Source organism: Dendrobates tinctorius, unplaced genomic scaffold (assembly GCF_039654945.1).
Source record: "Dendrobates tinctorius isolate UK_male_01 unplaced genomic scaffold, ASM3965494v1 ptg000087l, whole genome shotgun sequence".
Lineage (NCBI taxonomy): Eukaryota > Metazoa > Chordata > Amphibia > Anura > Dendrobatidae > Dendrobates > Dendrobates tinctorius.
Window position 1 is genome coordinate 1,435,648 of NW_027361755.1, and position 20,454 is coordinate 1,456,101.

General features: G+C 46.8%; 1 protein-coding gene across 4 annotated transcripts in view; it reads left to right on the forward strand.

Moving 5' to 3' along the window:
- Positions 1-20,454, forward strand: part of SNX9 (sorting nexin 9) — a 555,224-nt gene that overhangs the window by 497,703 nt on the left and 37,067 nt on the right. For all 4 annotated transcript variants that reach the window (XM_073585703.1, XM_073585704.1, XM_073585702.1 and 1 more), the window contains 3 exons: positions 54-131; positions 13,314-13,390; positions 13,662-13,751. In XM_073585703.1, coding sequence (XP_073441804.1) covers positions 54-131; positions 13,314-13,390; positions 13,662-13,751 — 245 coding nt within the window. The remainder of the gene's footprint in view (positions 1-53; positions 132-13,313; positions 13,391-13,661; positions 13,752-20,454) is intronic.

Here is a 20,454-nt window from a genome sequence, read left to right on the forward strand (position 1 = left end):
AGTATTGCAAAAAATAAAACCTTTTTATAATGATCATTTATTTGTTTTTATAGCATTACCTAAAGAGTATCAGAAGATTGGAAAAGCATTGCAGAATTTGTCACTAGTGTTCAGCTCTAGTGGCTATCAAGGTATTTCCTGCAGATCAATCATATGTTCAAGGTTATACTTAATTATTTGGGGGTTATAAAAAAAACTTTGAAAATAAATTATCAAAACATTGAAACAGTATATAGGCCTAATGGTTTTCGATAGTATATACATAGGTTTTTTTTCAGTATATAGTGATGAGCGAGCATACTTGTTGCTCGGGTTTCCCCAAGCACGCTCTGGTGGTCTCTGCGTATTTGGAAGTGCTCAGAGATTTAGTTTCTGTTGCCCAGCTGCATGATTTGCGACTATTTGACAGCCTGAATACATGTGGGAATTCCCTAACAAGTAGGCAATCCCCCACATGTATTCAGGCTAAGTATAAAACTCAAAATATTGAGTTTTGATGTAATTTCTTGGTTCAACACCACCTTTTTCATTCTGATGCAGTGTGGCTTCAGGATAATTGGATTAGGGTTTGGTGTCAGCAGCGGTCATTGAAACCAAGCCCTAGGTTTAGTTATGAAAAGGTGTCAGACAGACACCCTCATTGCTAAGCGGTAAGTAAAACACACACACACACACATTGTAACCAGCCTATGTATGAGTGTTAACAGAATGAACCTACATAGGCTGTAAGCAAACAGCAACTGTTAATTTAAAAAAAAATGGAAAAAAAATTGTGTGGTTTCCCGCGTAATTCTTATAACCAGCAGAGAGAAGGCTGATGTTAACCCCTTAATGACCGGAGCGTTTTCCGGTTTTGCGTTTTCATTTTTCGCTCCCCTTCCTCCCAGAGCCATAACTTTTTTATTTTTCCGTCAATATGGCCATGTGAGGGCTTATTCTTTGCGGGCCGAGTTGTACTTTTGAACGACATCATTGGTTTTAGCATGTCGTGTACTTGAAAATGGGAAAAAAATTCCAAGTGCAGTGAAATTGCAAAAAAAAGTGCAATCCCACACTTGTTTTTGTTTGGCTTTTTGCTAGGTTCACTAAATTCTAGAACTGACCCGACCTGCCATTATGATTCTCCAGGTCATTACGAGTTCATGAACATCAAAAATGTCTAGGTTCTTTTTTAATTAGTTAAAAAATTCCAAAGTTTGCTAAAAAAAAAAAAAATTGCACCATTTTCCGATACCCGTAGCGTCTCCATGTTTCGTGATCTGGGGTTGGGTGAGGGCTTATTTTTTTGCACACCGAGCTGACGTTTTTAAGGAGACCATTTATGTGCTGGTACGATCTTTTGATCACCGTTATTGCATTTTAATGCAATGTCGCGGCTACCAAAAAAACGTAATTCTGGCGTTTTGACTTTTTTTCCCGCTACGCCGTTTAGCAATCGGGTTAATCCTTTTTTTTTTTTTTATTGATAGATCAGGCGATTCTGAACGCGGCGATAGCTAATATGTGTATGTTTGTTTGTTTTATTGTTTTATTTTGAATGGGGTGAAAGGGGAGTGATTTATTTTTCAATAATTTATATTGGTACCGTATTTTTCGGACTATAAGACGCACCGGACCATAAGACGCACCCCTATTTTCAGAAGGAAAATAGGGAAAAAAATAATAATGTGTCAAATGGGGGTCCGTCTTACAGTCCGAATTCAGCTTACCTGGGAAGGGATCCGGCACAGGTGGAGAAGTAGTCACAGGGGTCATTCAGTGGTCCAGGCTCGTGCGGTGGCGGCGGCTCTGTGCTTGGGCAGCTGCGCTGGGGCAGGGGCGGGTGGGCTGTGCTGGGGCAGCTGTGCTGGGGTGGGGCAGCTGTGCTGGGGTAGGGGCAGCTGTGGCATGGGCAGCTGTGCTGGGGCAGCTGTGCTGGGGCAGGGGCAGCTGTGCTGGGGCAGGGGCAGCTGTGCTGGGGCAGCTGTGCTGGGGCAGGGGCAGCTGTGCTGGGGCAGGGGACGCTGAGCTGGGGCAGGTGGGCTCTGCGGTGGTGGCAGCGGGCGGCGCGGTGCGGAGGTGGCAGCGGGCTGTGCTTCGGTGCAGGGGCGGCGGCTCCGCCGGCGTTTCTTCGCAGCCCGGAGGCCCCCGCACACCCCTTGCTGGGCGCCGCCATGTTGCGGTGGCCTCCGGGAGCATGGACGCCGGCAAGATGGCCGCCGGTCCGGGGATGGCGCATGCGCAGCTTCAGATCTCGTGCCGAGATCTTGGGAGACGAGATTCAACGAGATTCAGCAAGGGGTGTGCGGGGGCCTCCGGGCTGCGAAGAAACGCCGGCGGAGCCGCCGCCCCTGCACCGGAGCACAGCCCGCTGCCCGCACCGCAGAGCGCCGCCCGCTGCCACCACAGCAGAGCCTCGCCCGCTGCCACCAGCGCACCAGGTACCGTGCATTGCGACCATAAGACGCACCCCCCACTTTCCCCCAAAATTTTGGTATTGGTATTTTAAACCTTTTTTAAAGGATATGGATCAAGGGTGAGGAACAACAGGTAGGGTAGAAAAACTGTTGGGAGGGAAGGTAAATTAAACAAGGGAAAAGGGATAGGATAGAAAATTCCCTGTTAAGACAGGGAAAGGGGAGTGATTTAAACTTTTATTTTTTTCAGATTTTTTAAAACATTTTTCCAGGACGTCCCCCTGACAGCACCATGGAGGACGTCCTCCTCCTCCTTACAGGGACAGGAAAGCACATGAGAGGTTAAAAGGCCCCGGCCCAGCCCTTTCCCTCAGTGTCTTTCCTGTCACTGCATGGAGGGACATACGAGAGGAAGAGCAGGAAGCTTACCGGAGGGCGGAGGGGGATCGGGCGGCCACTCCAATTCTTCCCCCTGTCAGGATGCCCAGGGCCGACACTTCCCTGTGGGGAGTCCCTCTGCCCCAAAGTCAGGAGCAGGACGTCTCCAGGTCGGACCACAGTGCCGCGGTAAGCCGGGTCCCCGCACGCAGCGGGCGGTGCGGGCGTCGGCGACAGAGAACCCGAGCCACGCTGCAGGGGTGGCTAGAAGCCGGGTCCCCGCAGAAAGCAGGGTGGGCGCCGCCATTGCAGGATGCCCGGCGGGCGGGGCTTCAGAGCTGGGCAGGAAGCGGAAGTGGCCGGCGCGATCTCGGTCATCGCGGGAGGACCCGCGACGCGGCGATGACGTCACGCGCCGACTTGAAATCAGCGCGCCGGCAGCCTGGGCACGCCAGCAAGCTTAGCGCACGCCAGCGGCTCACCGCACGCCAGCAGCTCACCGCACGCAACAGCTGCTTCGGTGGTATGGACCCAGAGGCGCCAGCCGACAGAGGGGTAAGTGCGCCTGGCGCAATCCAAGCCCCACACGGCCTTCCCCGCAGCCCAGGACAACTGACCCGACTATCCCTGTTCTGTATTGTACAGGAGAAGGGTACCCCAGCCCCCCCGACAGAGGCTAAGGATTCAGCAAAGGCCACATCTAAATCTATCAGATGCCCGGTTTGCAGGGTAAAGCTGCCAGACACCTATATCAAGACACTCTGCGGACCCTGCACTTCAAGGGTTGTAAAAGACGAGCAGCCGTCCCTCCTGGCCGAGATGCGATCCTTGATTCGGGAGGAAGTACAGGCCTCCAAATCCAGTCTCTCACGGCAGCAGTCCCCTAGTCCGGGGCCAAGCCGGAAGCGGTCGTGGTGGGAGATGGAGCTAGCCTCGGAGACAAGCTCGCCTGAGGGATCAGACCCCCGGGACTCGGATTCTGAGGAGGAGGGGGAGATCCCGACTGACAGGAGGGACCAAGGCAGGAAATGCCTGTTTAAGTTAGAGGACACTGATGACTTGGTGCAGGCGGTAAGGAACACCGTGCAGGCGGTAAGGAACACCATGCAGATCGAGGTTGTTCCAAAACCGCAGTCCCGACAAGACTTGATGTTTGGGGGACTGGTCGCTCGGAAACAAACGGTGTTCCCCGTAAGTGAACACATTAAGACAATGGTCCTAGAAGAATGGAAAGAGGCAGAACGTCGACTCGTACTGTCTCGGGACTTTAAGAGCCGACTGCCCTTTGACCCAGAGGAAACACGATTGTGGGAGGAAATTCCTAAAATCGATGTTCCTGTAGCTAAGGTGACCAAAAAGACCGCCATCCCCTTCGAGGACTCATCAAGTCTCAGAGACCCGATGGACCAGAAGGCGGATGTTCTATTAAAGCGAACATGGGAAACGGCAGCTGCCCTTACTAAGGTTAACATAGCAGCCACCTCGGTGGCCAGGTCCATGTTCCTATGGGTGGGGCAGTTGGAAGAGCATTTATCCAACAAGACCCCTAGATCTGAGATCCTAGCTTCCCTCCCTCTGATGAAATCAGCCACTGCGTTCCTTTCAGATACGTCGGCCGATTCAGTAAGATTCGCAGCCAGAAACAGCTCCCTTTCCCACGCAGCTAGACGAGCGGTTTGGCTGAAGTCTTGGTCTGGGGATAATGCTTCAAAGTCAAAGCTTTGCTCCATCCCCTTTTCAGGCTCAAGGGTGTTCGGGTCAGCTCTAGATAGCATCCTAGAGCAGGTGTCTGACAAAAACAAGGGGTTTCCAGAAGACAAACCCAAGCGTCCCCAGTCCTTTCGTAGAGGGTCCTTTTTCAGGAGACAGACCAACTTTAGGAGCCAGGGTAGATCCAACAGGGGCTCCTTTAGAAACACTCAGAGCCAGGGAGGGAGAAGCAAAGCCCCTCTTTTCGCGTCATCCTCCAGGTCTAGAAGGCAATGACTCCATAGGTGTCGGGGGAAGACTGCGACGATTCGCAGAAAGGTGGCGCCAGGTAACCCAGAACCAGTGGGTCCTCAGAACCATCACAGAAGGGTACAGCATAGAATGTTATTCCCCTCCCCCCGACAGATACATCGCCCATACCGTAGTCCCGGAAGACACTACCATGTGGGCAGATCTACAGGACCTGCTCAGGTCAGAGGTCATAGTGCCAGTTCCGCAGCAGGAGAGGGGAAGAGGTCATTACTCTTCCCTATTCTCCATTACAAAACCATCTGGTGAGGCCAGAACGATCATAAACTTAAAACCCCTAAATGCTTGGGTGGTATACAAAAGGTTTCGAATGGAATCAATACGTTTGGCAATTCAACTTATAAACAGAAATGCCGTCATGTGTACTCTGGACCTGAAGAGTGCATACTATCAGGTCCCCATCCATCCCTCATCTCAGAGCTTACTAGGATTCGCAATCAGTCTACCGTCCCGGACCTGCCACTTCCAATTCCAGTGCCTTCCGTTCGGGCTGGCTTCGGCCCCCCAAATATTCACAAAGCTGGTAGCGGAGGTGGTAGCCTACCTGAGAAATCAGGGAGTCATTATAATACCGTATCTAGACGACTTTCTCCTAGTCGCAGGATCAGAAGAAAGGCTCATTCAGGACAGGAGCCGAATGATCAGAACACTGGAGTATCTCGGCTGGCTGATCAACAAACAGAAGTCAGACCTGAAGCCAGAAAGCAGGAAAATCTTCCTGGGAGTGCTTCTAGATTCAAGAGACAGAATATCCCAGCTACCGAGAAAAAAGCAGCAGATAATTCAGGACAGAGTCAGGGGACTACTGAAACATCGCTCCTCCATAAGAGGTGCAATGGAAGTCCTGGGTCTGTTGACGGCTTGCATTCCATGCGTCAGATGGGCCCAGTCCCATTCAAGGCCCCTGCAAAAGGAAATCCTCGCAGGATGGAACAGGCGTCAGGATTCTCTTGACAGGCCCATATACTTACAAGACACGGTAAAAAGATCCCTACGGTGGTGGATACAGCCCCAGAACTTACAGGTGGGCGTGCTATGGACAACCTCGCCGTATGTGGTAATCCTCGCCGTATGTGGGGATGGGGAGCATATGTAGAAGGGAGAATTTTCCAGGGAAGATGGCCAGTCAGCATCAGAAACAGATCCTTCAACTTCAGGGAGCTCTATGCGGTCTGGGAAGCCCTGCGTCAGAACCGTCGGTAGTGAGAAATCGACATGTCCGGATATTGTCCGACAACACAACGGCAGTCTCATTCCTGAAGCACCAGGGAGGTCCGAGACATCGACCACTCCAGGCACTTGCAGGGCGAATATTCGCCTGGGCAGAAGAGGTGGTCCTCTCCATAACGGCAATCCACCTCGAGGGTTCTCAGAACGTAGTAGCAGACTGTCTAAGCAGACAGCAGGTCAGCCCAACAGAGTGGGAACTAAACGAAGAAATCTTCCATCAGCTATGTCAGCGTTGGGGGACCCCCAGTATAAACCTGTTTGCCAACTGGAAGAACTCAAAGGTCGCCAGATTCTACTCCTTGAACCCGGCGGACCACCCGGACGGAGTGGATGCCCTGAGCCAGGCCTGGAGGGAACCCCTCTTGTATGCATTCCCACCACTGGCGCTGATACCGGCGGTACTCTGGAAGATCCGCGAGGACCGCGCGTCGGTGATATTAATAGTACCATACTGGCCAAAGAGAAGCTGGTTTCCGCTGCTAGGAGCCATGGCAGTAGGAAACCCAGTCGAGCTACCCCTGAAGGGAGACGTTATCCACCAGGGTCCAATTCGCCATCCAGATCCAGCAAGGCTACACCTCTCGGCATGGATCCTGAAAGGGACATCCTGAGAGCAAAGGGCTTATCCGAGCAGGTCATATCCACTCTACTGGCCAGCAGGAAACCGGTAACATCTGCAATCTACAGGAAAATATGGAAGAGATTCTGCCTGGAAGGTGGCAGGTACCCCCGACGTCCCTAGTGTGCTAGACTACCTACAGACGGGATATAATAAAGGCCTTAAACCCAGCACGTTAAAGGTCCAGATTTCGGCGTTGAGCGCCTTCTTCGACTACCCTTTGGCCTCCCATCCTTGGGTGGTAAGATTCATAAAGGCCACGCAGCGTCTTCGCCCCACAATTAGGCAGCTCACCCTGCCCTGGGACCTCGGCCTGGTACTGAGATCCTTATGTAGGGACCCCTACACGCCTAGTGAAAGAATGACCGTTTCAACTCTCTCTCTCGGAAGACGGCTTTCCTGGTAGCCATTACGACGGCCAAAAGAATAGGGGAGATCCAGGCCCTGTCCACCAAAGATCCATATCTCCAGATCAGAGATGATCATATAACCTTAAGATTAGATCCGGCATTTATCCCCAAGGTAGCCTCTTACCAGAATATACACTCACTGGCCACTTTATTAGGTACACCTGTCCAACTGTGTGTTAAGACTTAATTTCTAATAAGCCAATCACATGGCGGCAACTCAGTGCATTTAGGCATGTAGACATGGTCAAGACAATCTCCTGCAGTTCAAACCGAGCATCAGTATGGGGAAGAAAGGTGATTAGAGTGCCTTTGAACGTGGCAAGATTGTTGGTGCCAGAAGGGCTGGTCTGAGTATTTCAGAAACTGCTGATCTACTGGGATTTTCATGCACAACCATCTCTAGGGTTTACAGAGAATGGTCCGAAAAAGAAAAAAAATCCAGTGAGCGGCAGTTCTGTGGCCGGAAATGCCTTGTTGATGCCAGAGGTCAGAGGAGAATGGGCATACTGGTTCGAGCTGATAGAAAGGCAACAGTGACTCAAATTGCCACCCGTTACAACCAAGGTAGGCAGAAGAGCATCTCTGAACGCACAGTGCGTCGAACTTTGAGGCAGATGGTCTACAGCAGCAGAAGACCACACTGGGGACCACTCCTCTCAGCTAAGAACAGGCATCTGATGGCTACTTTCAGCAGGATAATGCGCCATGTCATAAAGCTCGAATCATCTCAGATTGGTTTCTTGAACATGACAATGAGTTCACTGTACTCAAATGGCCTCCTCAGTCACCAGATCTCAATCCAATAGAGCATCTTTGGGATGTGGTGGAACGGGAGATTCGCATCAGGGATGTGCAGCCGACAAATCTGCGCCAACTGTGTGATGCCATCATGTCAATATGGTCCAAAATCTCTGAGGAATGCTTCCAGCACCTTGTTGAATCTCTGCCACGAAGAATTGAGGCAGTTCTGAAGGCAAAAGGGGGTCCAACCCGTTACTAGCATGGTGTACCTAATAAAGTGGCCAGTGAGTGTATATCAGGAGATAGTGCTACCATCCTTCTGCAGCAATCCCCGCAATGAGAAAGAACAGCGTCTCCACTCCCTAGACGGAAGACAGGCAGTTATAAGCTATCTAGAGGCCACCAATGACTGGCGTAGTATTGACGCAAACCTGTTCATCCTCTTCGGGGGTAAAAATAGGGGGAGAAAAGCCTCTAAGGCGTTCATCGCAAGATGGATCACCTCAGTAATTTCAGACACCTACCAGTCGGAAGGCGCCAGCCCACCAGATACCTTAAGGGCCCACTCTACTAGGGCAGTTTCAGCCTCCTGGGCCGAACGCACAGGCGCCTCAGTCGAGCAGATTTGTAGAGCGGCAACTTGGGCCAGCCTGAATACATTTTGCAAGCACTACAAACTTGACATGCTATCAGGCCAACATACCGCATTTGGGAGAAAAGTTCTCCAGGCGGTGATCCCACCCTGAGGAGGTGCTTTGGTACTCTCCATGGTGCTGTCAGGGGGACGTCCTGGAAAATAGGTATTAGACCTACCGATAATGATGTTTCCAGGAGTCCATCCTGACAGCACGGGTAGTTCCCTCCCTGTTATGCTATGTTATGTCATATGATGTAATATGATGGTATCATTAAAAGAGTTATGGCATTATCCACACTGTGGTACTTGTTAAATCACTGAGGGAAAGGGGTGGGACGGGGCCTTTTAACCTCTCATGTGCTTTTCTGTCCCTGTAAGGAGGAGGAGGACGTCCTCCATGGTGCTGTCAGGATGGACTCCTGGAAACATCATTACCGGTAGGTCTAATACCTATTTTTTTTAATTTTGGCATGCTTCAATAGCCTCCATTGGAGGCTAGAGGCTTCCATAGTCTAATCGGCTCTGCTACATATAGGCGATGAGCAGATCACCTATATGTAGCTGAATTACCGCATTGCTATGAGTGCAGACCACCGCATACATGTCCCGGCTTTGATGTCAGCTCACCGTAGGAGCCCTCATCAAAGCAGGGGATCTGACCTTGGACGTACTATTGCATCCAATGTCACAAAAGGGTTAATATTCTGAGAAGGAGCTAATAGCCAATATGGTTCCCAGGCTATTAATATAAGCTTACAGCTATATACTTAGCCTTTACTGGCTAGTTTACAGGAGGACCCCAGAAAAAAAATTCATGCATGGTTCCCTATTAAAATCTAACCAGCAAAAGCTAGGTAGAGCGCTGCAGGCTGATATTAATAGCCTAGGAAGGGGCCATGGATATTGGCCCCCTCCCAGACTAAAAATATCAGCTCTCAGCCGCCCCAGAAAAGGTGCATCTATAAGATGCACCAAATCTGGTGCTTAGCCTTGCTCTTGCCACTTGCCCTGTTTCAGTGGCAAGTGGGGTAATAGTGGGGGGGTTGATGTCACCTTAGTATTGTCAGGTGACATTAAGCCCACAGGTTAATAATGGAGCAGCGTCTTGAAGATATCCCCATTACTAACCCCATAATGATAATATAAAAAAAAAACTCACCCAGAATCAAGTCCTTTATTTGAAATAATATCACAGACTCCTTTATTTAATCTAAATTAAACCATACTCTCCGAACGCCTAATCCACTGAAGCCAACATCTCCTGCAATAAAAATAAAAAATAAACCACAGTATTCCTCACCTGTTTACAGAGAAGATAATCCATAATGTCCCACAGTGATCCTGATGCCTTTGAGAGTAGTCACTGATGTGACTGCTCTCAAAGACAGTTGGCAATACACTTGACAGGAGATAATCGCGTCCGCAGTGTATAGTGCTGAGCTGCGGTGAGAAAGTTCACTGGAGTTCCATCAGCTGATTATCTCCAGTCATCTCCCTTACAGCACCACTGCTGTGGTGGTGCCGTAAGTGAGAGCACTGGAGCTCATCTGTTGATGAACTCCAGTGACTTCTCTCACGGCAGCTCAGTGATAGGCCGGGGTCTCACTTGCGAGTGTGATGTGAGAAACTCACATTAATACCCGGATCGGAGTGTGCGGCTGCATGTATTTCTTCTATGCAGCCGCACACTCCTGTCCCGAATACTGGCGGCAGTGCTTGGTATTGAGACCCCGGCCATACGGACGGTTAGATCAGTCGCATCTCCTAATTGCTGTGGGACACTCTGAATTACGCGGACCACGGCGGACAGTAGCGTATATTGTGGTTTACAGAGCCTTGCGAAAGTATTCGGCTCCCTGGAACTTTTTCAACCTTTTCCCACATATCATGCTTCAAACATAAAGATACCAAATTTAAATTTTTGGTGAAGAATCAACAACAAGTGGGACACAATTGTGAAGTTGAACGAAATTTATTGGTTATTTTATTTTTTTGTGGAAATACAAAAACATAAAAGTGGGGCGTGCAATATTATTCGGCCCCTTTACTTTCAGTGCAGCAAACTCACTCTAGAAGTTCATTGTGGATCTCTGAATGATCCTATTGTTGTCCTACATGACTATTGACACCTGTGTGTAATCAAGTCTCCGTATAATTGCACCTGCTCTGTGATGGTCTCAGGGTTCTGTTTGAAGCACAGAGAGCATCATGAAGACCAAGGAACACACCAGGCAGGTCCGTGATACTGTTGTGGAGAAGTTTAAAGCCAGATTTGGATACAAAATTATTTCCAAAACTTTAAACATCCCAAGGAGCACTGTGCAAGCGATCATATTGAAATGGAAGGAGTATTATACCACTGCAAATCTACCAAGACCCAGCCGTCCCTCTAAACTTTCATCTCAAACAAGGAGAAGACTGATCAGAGATGCAGCCAAGAGGCCCATGATCACTCTGGATGAACTGCAGAGATCTACAGTTGAGGTGGGACAGTCTGTCCATAGGACAAAAATCAGTCGTACACTGCACAAATCTGGCCTTTATGGAAGAGTGGCAAGAAGAAAGCCATTTCTCAAAGATATCAATAAAAAGTGTCATTTAAAGTTTGCAACAAGCCACCTGGGAGACACAGCAAACATGTGGAAGAAGGTGCTCTGGTCAGATGAAACCAAAGTCGAACTTTCTGGCAACAATGCCAAAAGATATGTTTGGTGTAAAGGCAACACAGCTCATCACCCTGAGCACACCATCCCCACTGTCAAACATTGGTGGTGGCAGCATCATGGTTTGGGCCTGCTTTTCTTCAGTAGGGACAGGGAAGATGGTTAAAGTTGATGGGAAGATGGATGGAGTCAAATACAGGACCATTCTTGAAGAAAACCTGTTGGAGGCTGCAAAAGACCTGAGACTGGGACGGAGATTTGTCTGCCAACTAGACAATGATCCCAAACATAAAGCCAAATATACAATGGAATGGTTCACAAATAAACGCATCCAGGTGTTAGAATGGCCTAGTCAAAGTCCAGACCTGAATCCAATTGAGAATCTGTGGAAAGAGCTGAAAACTGCTGTTCACAAACGATCTCCATCCAACCTCACTGAGCTCGAGCTGTTTGCCAAGAAAGAATGGGCAAGAATTTCAGTCTCTCGATGTACAAAACTGATAAGAGACATACCCCAAGCGACTTGCAGCAGTAATCACAGCAAAAGGTGGTGCAACAAAGTATTACATTAAAGGGGCCGAATAATATTGCACACCCCACTTTTCAGTTTTGTTATTTCCTCAAAAATTTAAAATAACCAATAAATTTTGTTCAACTTCACAATTGTGTCCCACTTGTTGATTCTTTACCAAAAATTAACATTTGGTATGTTTGTTTGAAGCATGATATGTGGGAAAGGTTGAAAAGTTCCAGGGAGCCAAATACTTTCGCAAGGCACTGTTTTATTTTTGATTGTTTCTAGGAGACTTGGCATTGGGGATTGGGCTTTAAGGTGAATGTTTTTTTTCTTTTTTTATAGAAGACAAGGGCTTCAGGGATTTGGTGTTAGGTGAGTATAATGTGTTTTTTATTTTTATTTGAAAATGTATTCATTTATTTTACATGTTGCTGTTTTTGCTTTTTGTTTTTTCTCAGCACAGACGCCGGCTGACAAGAGACAACTTCACCCATCAACGGCTCCTGCTATCATTATCAGTGACAGCAAACATAGCCTGATGGGAGGAGTAGTCTCATCAGCTCACGCCTGCTGACGTGCGGTAAGCGTTTTACGGCGAGTCACAGCTGCGGGTCACAGTATCTCTGCGGTGTCATGCGGACATCTGACAGCGTGACCCCACAGCGTTCTGACCGATGGCACCGCTTCCGTGTTTAGGAAACCGGTAAAAATGAAAACAAAAATTAAGCAAATCCGCAAACCTTTTTATACCTGCGTTTTTGCTGCGGATTTGACTGACTGAGTTGAAGTCAATAGGTGAAAAACACGAAAAATCCTTACAAAGAATTGACATGTTGCAGAGAAAAATGCGCTGCAAATACTCAAGGTAAAGTATATGCACAGCACTTCAGGATTCTCATTGAATTAGATGGCATAAGGATTCTAAAGTGTTTCAGCGCAGAAAAAACACTGTAAAAATGGACTAAAAAACGCACCATGTGCACATAGCCTAAGAGTAGAATTAGATTTCAAAGTTTTAGTTCCCTTTGAAGAGGAAAAAATTCACAGTAAAATCGTACTCTTTCCATAACAGAAAATGACATGGTATGGGTTTAAGAATCTAAATCACAAGAAATTGTTTGCAGCATAAACTCTGTTAATCACGTACCAGCACCCACCTTTATCCAGTGCAAGCCACTCTGTGATCTGGCCAAAAGTAGTGAGGATGTCACCATTTCATTAGCTAACAGACCACGGCTGCCTGTGATTGGCTGCAACTGTTAGGTGACTTGAGCAGTGTGTCATCAAATGTTTTATGATGACGCGTGCAGTGTTGGTACAACGTGTAATCAAAAAAACATTCATTGACTCTATCTCAAGCACCTGGCCAGTGCATCTAATCATAGTGGCAGGTGTCTGGTGGCTTGTGGAATGGTGGAATCACAACTACCTGTCTGCTCAGACAAAGGCGATCCAGGTAGGTGTCGGTATTTGAGAAGAACTGAGTTCATTATTTTTTACACTTCCTGTCCCCTGAGCAAAGTTAGATTTTGCCTGGATAACCCCTTTAAAACCTTACAAGTCTGCCTGCTACTGTATTTTCATTGTACTGTTTGTGAGCAATTCCATGTGAAGATTCTGCAACATTTTGAACCCTGAGTGAATTTATTTTGTTAGTGTATTTCCAGAGTTTCAAATTACAGTAAATTTGTTTTGTTCCACAGGTGAAACTGATTTAAACAGCGCTATAACAGAGGCTGGGAAAACGTATGAAGCAATAGCCAACCTGGTGGAAGAGCAGGTAAATTGGCAAATACACTTAGGCTCAAGTCACATTTAGCAACTGCCATGTTTAATTCCATAATAAAATTAGAATATTGATTTGCATCATTTTGCATGTGCTCAGTGAAAGCATCCATGCAGAATTACCTGTACTGGTATGTTGTGGAATAAAGCATTGGTTACTTTGGGGGTTTTATTTTGTGTGTGTCTCTAAGTCTGTACAGTGACTTGAAATGCTCAATTTTATTTTTTTTCTGTGCTTTTTTTCATATATTTTATTTGTTTTTCAGCCAAAAAAAGATCTTCACTACCTGATGGAAACCAATCATGAGTATAAGGGCTTTTTAAGCTGCTTTCCAGATATTATCTCTGCTCACAAGGTTTTTTTTACAATATTTTTTTTATTCCTTAAAGGGATTGTCCGGTCCAAATCGATAAGTCCGCAGTCACTCTGTGTGACTGCAGACTTCTGAATCCCACCAGCGTGCGCTGCATACTGTGCGCTGGAAGGATTCACCGGTTTCCGACCCAGGACCGGAGAGTATCTATGCATTATACATACTAGTAGGCATGGCCTAGCTCCTTACACTTGTATTGAGCAAGGCCGCACCCTGTCTAGTGGGCATGGTCAGCTAGAGGGCGCAGTTTCGCTCCATACAAGCATATGGAAGCGATGCTACACCCACTGGTCAGAAGTATGTATAACTCATACATACCCTCCGGTCCCGTGTCGGAAAGTGCGCACTATTGGGATTCATGAGTCTGCAGTCATGCAGAGTGACTGAAGACTTGTCGATTTTGACCAGACTACCCCTTTAATATTATTTCAGTGATAATTATTATCGTTAAGTTTTGGTGGCATCTGTTCAATTAGTGTAATTTATAAAAATATATAATTTGTGTCATATGCTGCATTGAACTTTGAATATCTGATGCCTGATAAACATTTTTCTACCACTTGTTTTCTTAATGAGTACGACCACTCAGTAAATGGCTCATAAATGAGCTTGTCTAAGCCCTGATTAGCTTATTGTCTTATATATTTAGTATGTACGGTAAAAGTGCATATAAATGATGCACACACATAGCACAGTTCTTCTTGGCCATTAGAAGCAAAGAACTATGCTGCTGTTTAGTGTTTACAGTCCAAAATATTTTGCAGAAGAGAACCTATTGTGATGAAGTGAAATTACAATATTTTATTGATACTTTAAAAAGTGTAATCTTGATAAGTAAAACAAAATTATTATTCTTGGTAGGATAAAGAATTTGCATCAATTTTAATCTAAGTGTACCGTATATACTCGTGTATAAGCCAAGTTATTCAGCACGTTTTTTTTGTGCTGAAAACACCCACCTCGGCTTATACATGAGTCATTGTGACAGAAGACAGCGGGGGAGGGGGAGCAGCTGGTCACAGGAAGCAGGAGCCGGCGGCTGTAACTGTGCCACTGCTGAAGAGAAATGAATATTCACTGCACTGACAATGAATATTCATTTATCTTATAGTGCGCTTACAGCCGCAGACGCCAGCTCCCAGCAACTCCCAAGTGGAGAGAGGTTGAATATACATTACCATAATGAGCGGGGACACGTGATCGGCCGGCCGCAGGAGTTGCTGGCACCAGAACAAGAGGCTGTCCCTATATGCCTCAGTAGCCTGCACGTCATTTTTATGTCCAGATCCCATATTTTGGAATAAAGGACTAGCACAATTTTCGAAATGGTGCGTGCCACATACGTTCTTATACATACAGCTCTGGCAAGAATTAAGAGACCACTGCACAGTTTTATAAAAATCAGCTTCTCTACATGTCTGACAGCCAAAGAACAACAAAATACAGAGTACATGCTAATGATATTTCATTTGTCACCCTGAAAAAAGCTAGGAAAAAATCCCCTATGGAGCTCCTGTCACATGAAAAACACCAAAAAGCTGGAGCAATAAACACCATAATACCAATATTTCAAAATATTAAAGGAGTCTTTAATTCAGTCATATAAATATTAAAATTCAGACATGACATATATAGTACAGCATATAATAATACAAAAGAGGTATTTGTACACAAGCCGGAAATGCCAGATGACCTGAGATCCTACATAGTGGAACAGATATAAATGGGCTAGGGAGTGATAAGTACTAACTCCCAGATTGAAATCATTTCCCTAAGTCTATAGTATATTGCCGTGGGAAAGTTCCCCTAAGTCACCACATAGTAATATCCCCTGTAGTAAATCCTAATAACCATCACAAAAGTATCATATAAAAGGATCCAGGCATAGGAGACCAGATACGGCACATAGACGAGATAATTAGGGGTTAATGTTACACATATCCGTAACCACGTGTAGGAACCTGCCCCTACCCGTGTTTCGCTGTCGCTTCCTCGGGGGGGCTTGCTCTCATAAGTGCTCCTTACAGCCATTTATATCCCCCGCTGAAAACTACCATTAGCGGCGCATCTAATTGGTGACAGCAGGCATCGCGTCCGCCCGCCCCTCCAGGCGTCATAATGACAAGGCGTCCCACAGGTGCATATTAGTGGAGCGCACAGGTCAATGATAGATGCCGTGAGCAGGTAGCGGAGGCGGGGCCGACACCAAAGACATGCGCACTAGTAGATGAGATCACAGCGCCATTTTATGTATGGGTAAATATTCCCACAACACTCCTAATGAGTGCCAAGTGTTTCCAGGACGTCCCTCCTGACAGCACCAGGGAGGACGTCCTTTGCCTCCTTGCAGGGACAGGAAGAGCACCCTAGAGGCTAAAAACAGTCTCCACCCACATTCCCTGTGTTTCTTCCTGTCCCTGCACGGAGGGACGCACAAGAGGATTCATCTGACCGGAGGGGTCCAGGGGGATTGGCGGCCGAGCCAAACCTTCCTCCTGCGAAGCGGCCCCGGCGCTGAAACCCTCCCGGGTGGGGGTCCCTCAACCACAGAGACCAGGGGAGGGACGAGCCCCCTGGGTAAAGCTGCTTCCTCCCGCAGCGGAGGCTCTCAGCTCTGATGCCGGCAGCAGCGCGGGGACCGGAACTCACGTGGAGGGAGACCGCAGCGCACTTCCGGTGACATCAGAGCACCGGAAACACAGGCCGCCGGTGGGAGCTCTGAAGGAGCAGAGCGCGGCAACAGCGAGACAGGTAGCAGCAACCTTCCTGACCTCGCAGAGGCTCACAGCACGGAATGGAGAACCAGGGCAGAGTCGACCCGGACGGGATAAGTGTGCCATATCTCTGTGATTTAAGGGCATAAAAAATCAAAGTTGCAAAATTTTCAAAATTTTTGCCAAATTTCCGTTTTTTTCAAAAATAAACGCAAGTTATATCAATGAAATTTTACCACTGACATGAAGTACAATATGTCACGAGAAAACAATGTCAGAATCACCGGGATCCATGGAAGCGTTCCAGAGTTATTACCTCATAACGGGACAGTGGTCAGAATTGTAAAAATTGGCCTGGGCATTAACGTGCAAACCACCCTTGGAGGTAAAGGGGTTACTGACTACCACATTTTTTTGTTCTTGATTTATTTTAGTGTTTCTTAAAGCCAGAAAGTTGCCATTTGAATTGACTTTAGTTTTGTGCCATGTCGGTGATCTGCTTTTTTTCTACAAAATTAAACAACTGAATGAACATCCTCCAAGGCCGGTGATTCCATAATTTTTTGCCAGGGGTTGTAGGCCAAAAAATATGTGACAGATTCCCTTTTAATGTACTGGCAGTCTCCTAATGGAGTGTCAGTGTGCAGGTTGTTGAGCAGAGTTGAGTGTGCTATTGGTGAGTGGCCAGCCACAATGTAAGCTGTTTAGCACTGGAAGCTGCTGGAGCTCAGGCTGAAGGGGATACTGCAACTGGTGGGATCGTGCCCCTTTGTGTATGATGTCTGCTCATGGAGAAAAGGACTATATTCTGTGCGGATGAGCCCGCACAGACATACATTGAATTGCGAAAGTATTTGCCCTCTTGTCTTTTTACCCACTTTGTTACATTACCACCTATGTTTAAATATTTTTGTAATCCGATTTGTGTGTGATGCATCATCACTAACTATTCTAAGTTAGTGAAGTGATAAAAATATAGGCATAAATTAAATTTATGGGATGTAATAACTAAAGATTAGCATGTGCATATATGCAAATTGCCTCTTCAGAAAGAAAGAGGACTTTTACTCTACAGCGCCACCTATTGGTAGTAGCGATCCTACAAGTCACAATCAACCCTTTAACGAGTCTTGTAGTATGACTTAGGATACAAGCCAAATCAGAATCTCAATTTGCAGACACGGTGTTTCGAGCTGTTGGCTCTCGTCAGTGCAAAGTATGAGATCTGATTTGGCAAGGTGAGAGGCTCTGGACTAGGGTCTAAGAAGTAAGGTTTCTCCTTGCGGAGAGTGACATGCCAGCTGTGACTTGTCAAGGTAAGGAGACTTATTCGCCGTGCAATGCTCCTCTGGGAAAATAATATGCAAATTGCCTCTTCAGAAAGAAAGAGGACTTTTACTCTACAGCGCCACCTATTGGTAGTAGCGATCCTACAAGTCACAATCAACCCTTTAACGAGTCTTGTAGTATGACTTAGGATACAAGCCAAATCAGAATCTCAATTTGCAGACACGGTGTTTCGAGCTGTTGGCTCTCGTCAGTGCAAAGTTGACAAGTCACAGCTGGCATGTCACTCTCCTCAAGGAGAAACCTTACTTCTTAGACCCTAGTCCAGAGCCTCTCACCTTGCCAAATCAGATCTCATACTTTGCACTGACGAGAGCCAACAGCTCGAAACACCGTGTCTGCAAATTGAGATTCTGATTTGGCTTGTATCCTAAGTCATACTACAAGACTCGTTAAAGGGTTGATTGTGACTTGTAGGATCGCTACTACCAATAGGTGGCGCTGTAGAGTAAAAGTCCTCTTTCTTTCTGAAGAGGCAATTTGCATATTATTTTCCCAGAGGAGCATTGCACGGCGAATAAGTCTCCTTACCTTGACAAGTCACAGCTGGCATGTCACTCTCCGCAAGGAGAAACCTTACTTCTTAGACCCATGTGCATATATGTATTCACCCTTATTGCGATAAAGCCCCTAAAGATTTCTGGTGCAAGCAATTCCCTTTGTAAGTCACATAAGCAACACTATTAAGCTAGTGGCACCACCAACCAAACACCACGAAGAAGACCACAGATATCTTTAAACAAGGCAGAGACAAATTTTTTGAAAAGGACAAGTCAGGATTGGGTTATTTAAAACATTTTCCAGTCTCTAATGATCTCTTGGAGCACCATCAAATCTATTATCATCAAATGGAAAGAACAAGGTACCACAACAAACCTGCCTAGAGAGGGCCATCCACCAAAACGCTCAGCCGCCTGGGCAGGGAGGGCATTAATCAGAGAGGCAGCACAGATACCAAAGGTAGTCCTGTAGGAGCTGTTGAGTTCTCAATCAGACTGGAGATCTGTCCACACAGCCACAATAAGCCATACAATCCATAGAGGTGGCCTTTGTGGAAGAATGGACAGAAAAAATTTCACACAAAAATTGTAAGGCTCGTTTTGAGTTTGCCGAATTGTGGGAGACTCTCCAATTGTATGGAGGAAAGTGCTGTAGTCAAATGACAAAAAAATGAACTTTTTGGCCATCAAGGTAAACGCTAGGTCTAGTGCCAAACCAATACATATCACCACCCAAGAACACCAGACACTCAGTGAAATATGGTGATGGCACCATCATGCTGTGAAGATGTTTTTCGGCAGCAGGGACAGGGAAAATGGTCCGAGTCAAGGGGAAGATGGATGGTGCGAAATACAGTGATATTCTTGAGCAAAACCTGTTTCAGACTGTCAGTGATTTGAAACTGGGACAAAGGTTCACCTTCCAAGAAGACAATGACCCAATGCATACTTCTAAAGCAGCACTCGAGTGGTTTAAGGGGAAACGTGTAAATGTTTAATCCTATAGAGACTCAGTGGTCATTGCTATTCACTAGAGGAAACGATCTAACTTGAAGGAGCTTGAGAACTTTTGCCTTTAGGAATGGACAAAAATCCCAGTGGCAAGATGTGGAACGCAGAGAGATTTATCCAAAGTGACTTGCAGCTGTAATTGATGCAAATCGAGGTTCTGCCAAGTACTGAATTAAGAGGGCTGAGTAGTTGTGCACACTGAACTTTTCAATAATTTTGTCCTATTTGTTGTTAGCTTGACATTAAAGCGAAAACGAAATGTACACAAGCATGTTATTATTATTATTTTATTTATATAGCGCCATTAATTCCATGGTGCTATACATGAGAAGGGGGGGTTACATACAAAGTTATAGATATCGTTAACAGTAAACAAATCTACAATGACAGACTGGTACAGAGGGGAGGGGACCCTGCCCTTGCGGACTTACCTTCTACGGGATAGTGGGGAAGAGACAGAAGGTCAGGGGTGCAGCAGCTCTGGTGGTGGTGAGGCAGCAGAATGGTCATTGCAGGCTGTAAGCTTTCCTAAAAAGATAGGTTTTCAGGTTCCGTTTGAAGGATCCGAGGGTGGTGGATAATCCGACGTGTTGAGGCATGGCATTCCAGATAATAGGGGATATTCGGGAGAAATCTTGGAGGCGTCTGTGTGGGGAACGAATAAGTGTGGAGGAGAGTAGGAGGTCTTGGGAGGATCCAAGATTATGTGAGGGAAGATATTGGGAGATTAGTTCAGAGATGTAGGGAGGGGAAAGGTTGTGGATAGCTTTGTAGGTCAGTGTTATTTTGAACTGGATTCGTTGGGGTATTGGGAGCCAATGGAGGGATTTGCAGAGGGGGGAGACAGAGGAGTAGCAAGGAGAGAGGTGGATTAGTCAGGCAGCAGAATTGAGGACAGACTGGAGTGGTGCAAGAGAGTTAGTAGGGAGGCCACAGAGGAGAGTGTTGCAGTAGTCAAGGCGGGAGATGATGAGGGCATGTACAAGAGTTTTAGTAGATTGAGGACTGCGGAAGGGATGGATTCTGGAAATGTTTTTGAGTTGGAGGCGACAGGAGATGGGAAGGGATTGGACTTGTGGTTTCAAGGACAGGGCAGAGTCGAGAGTTACTCTG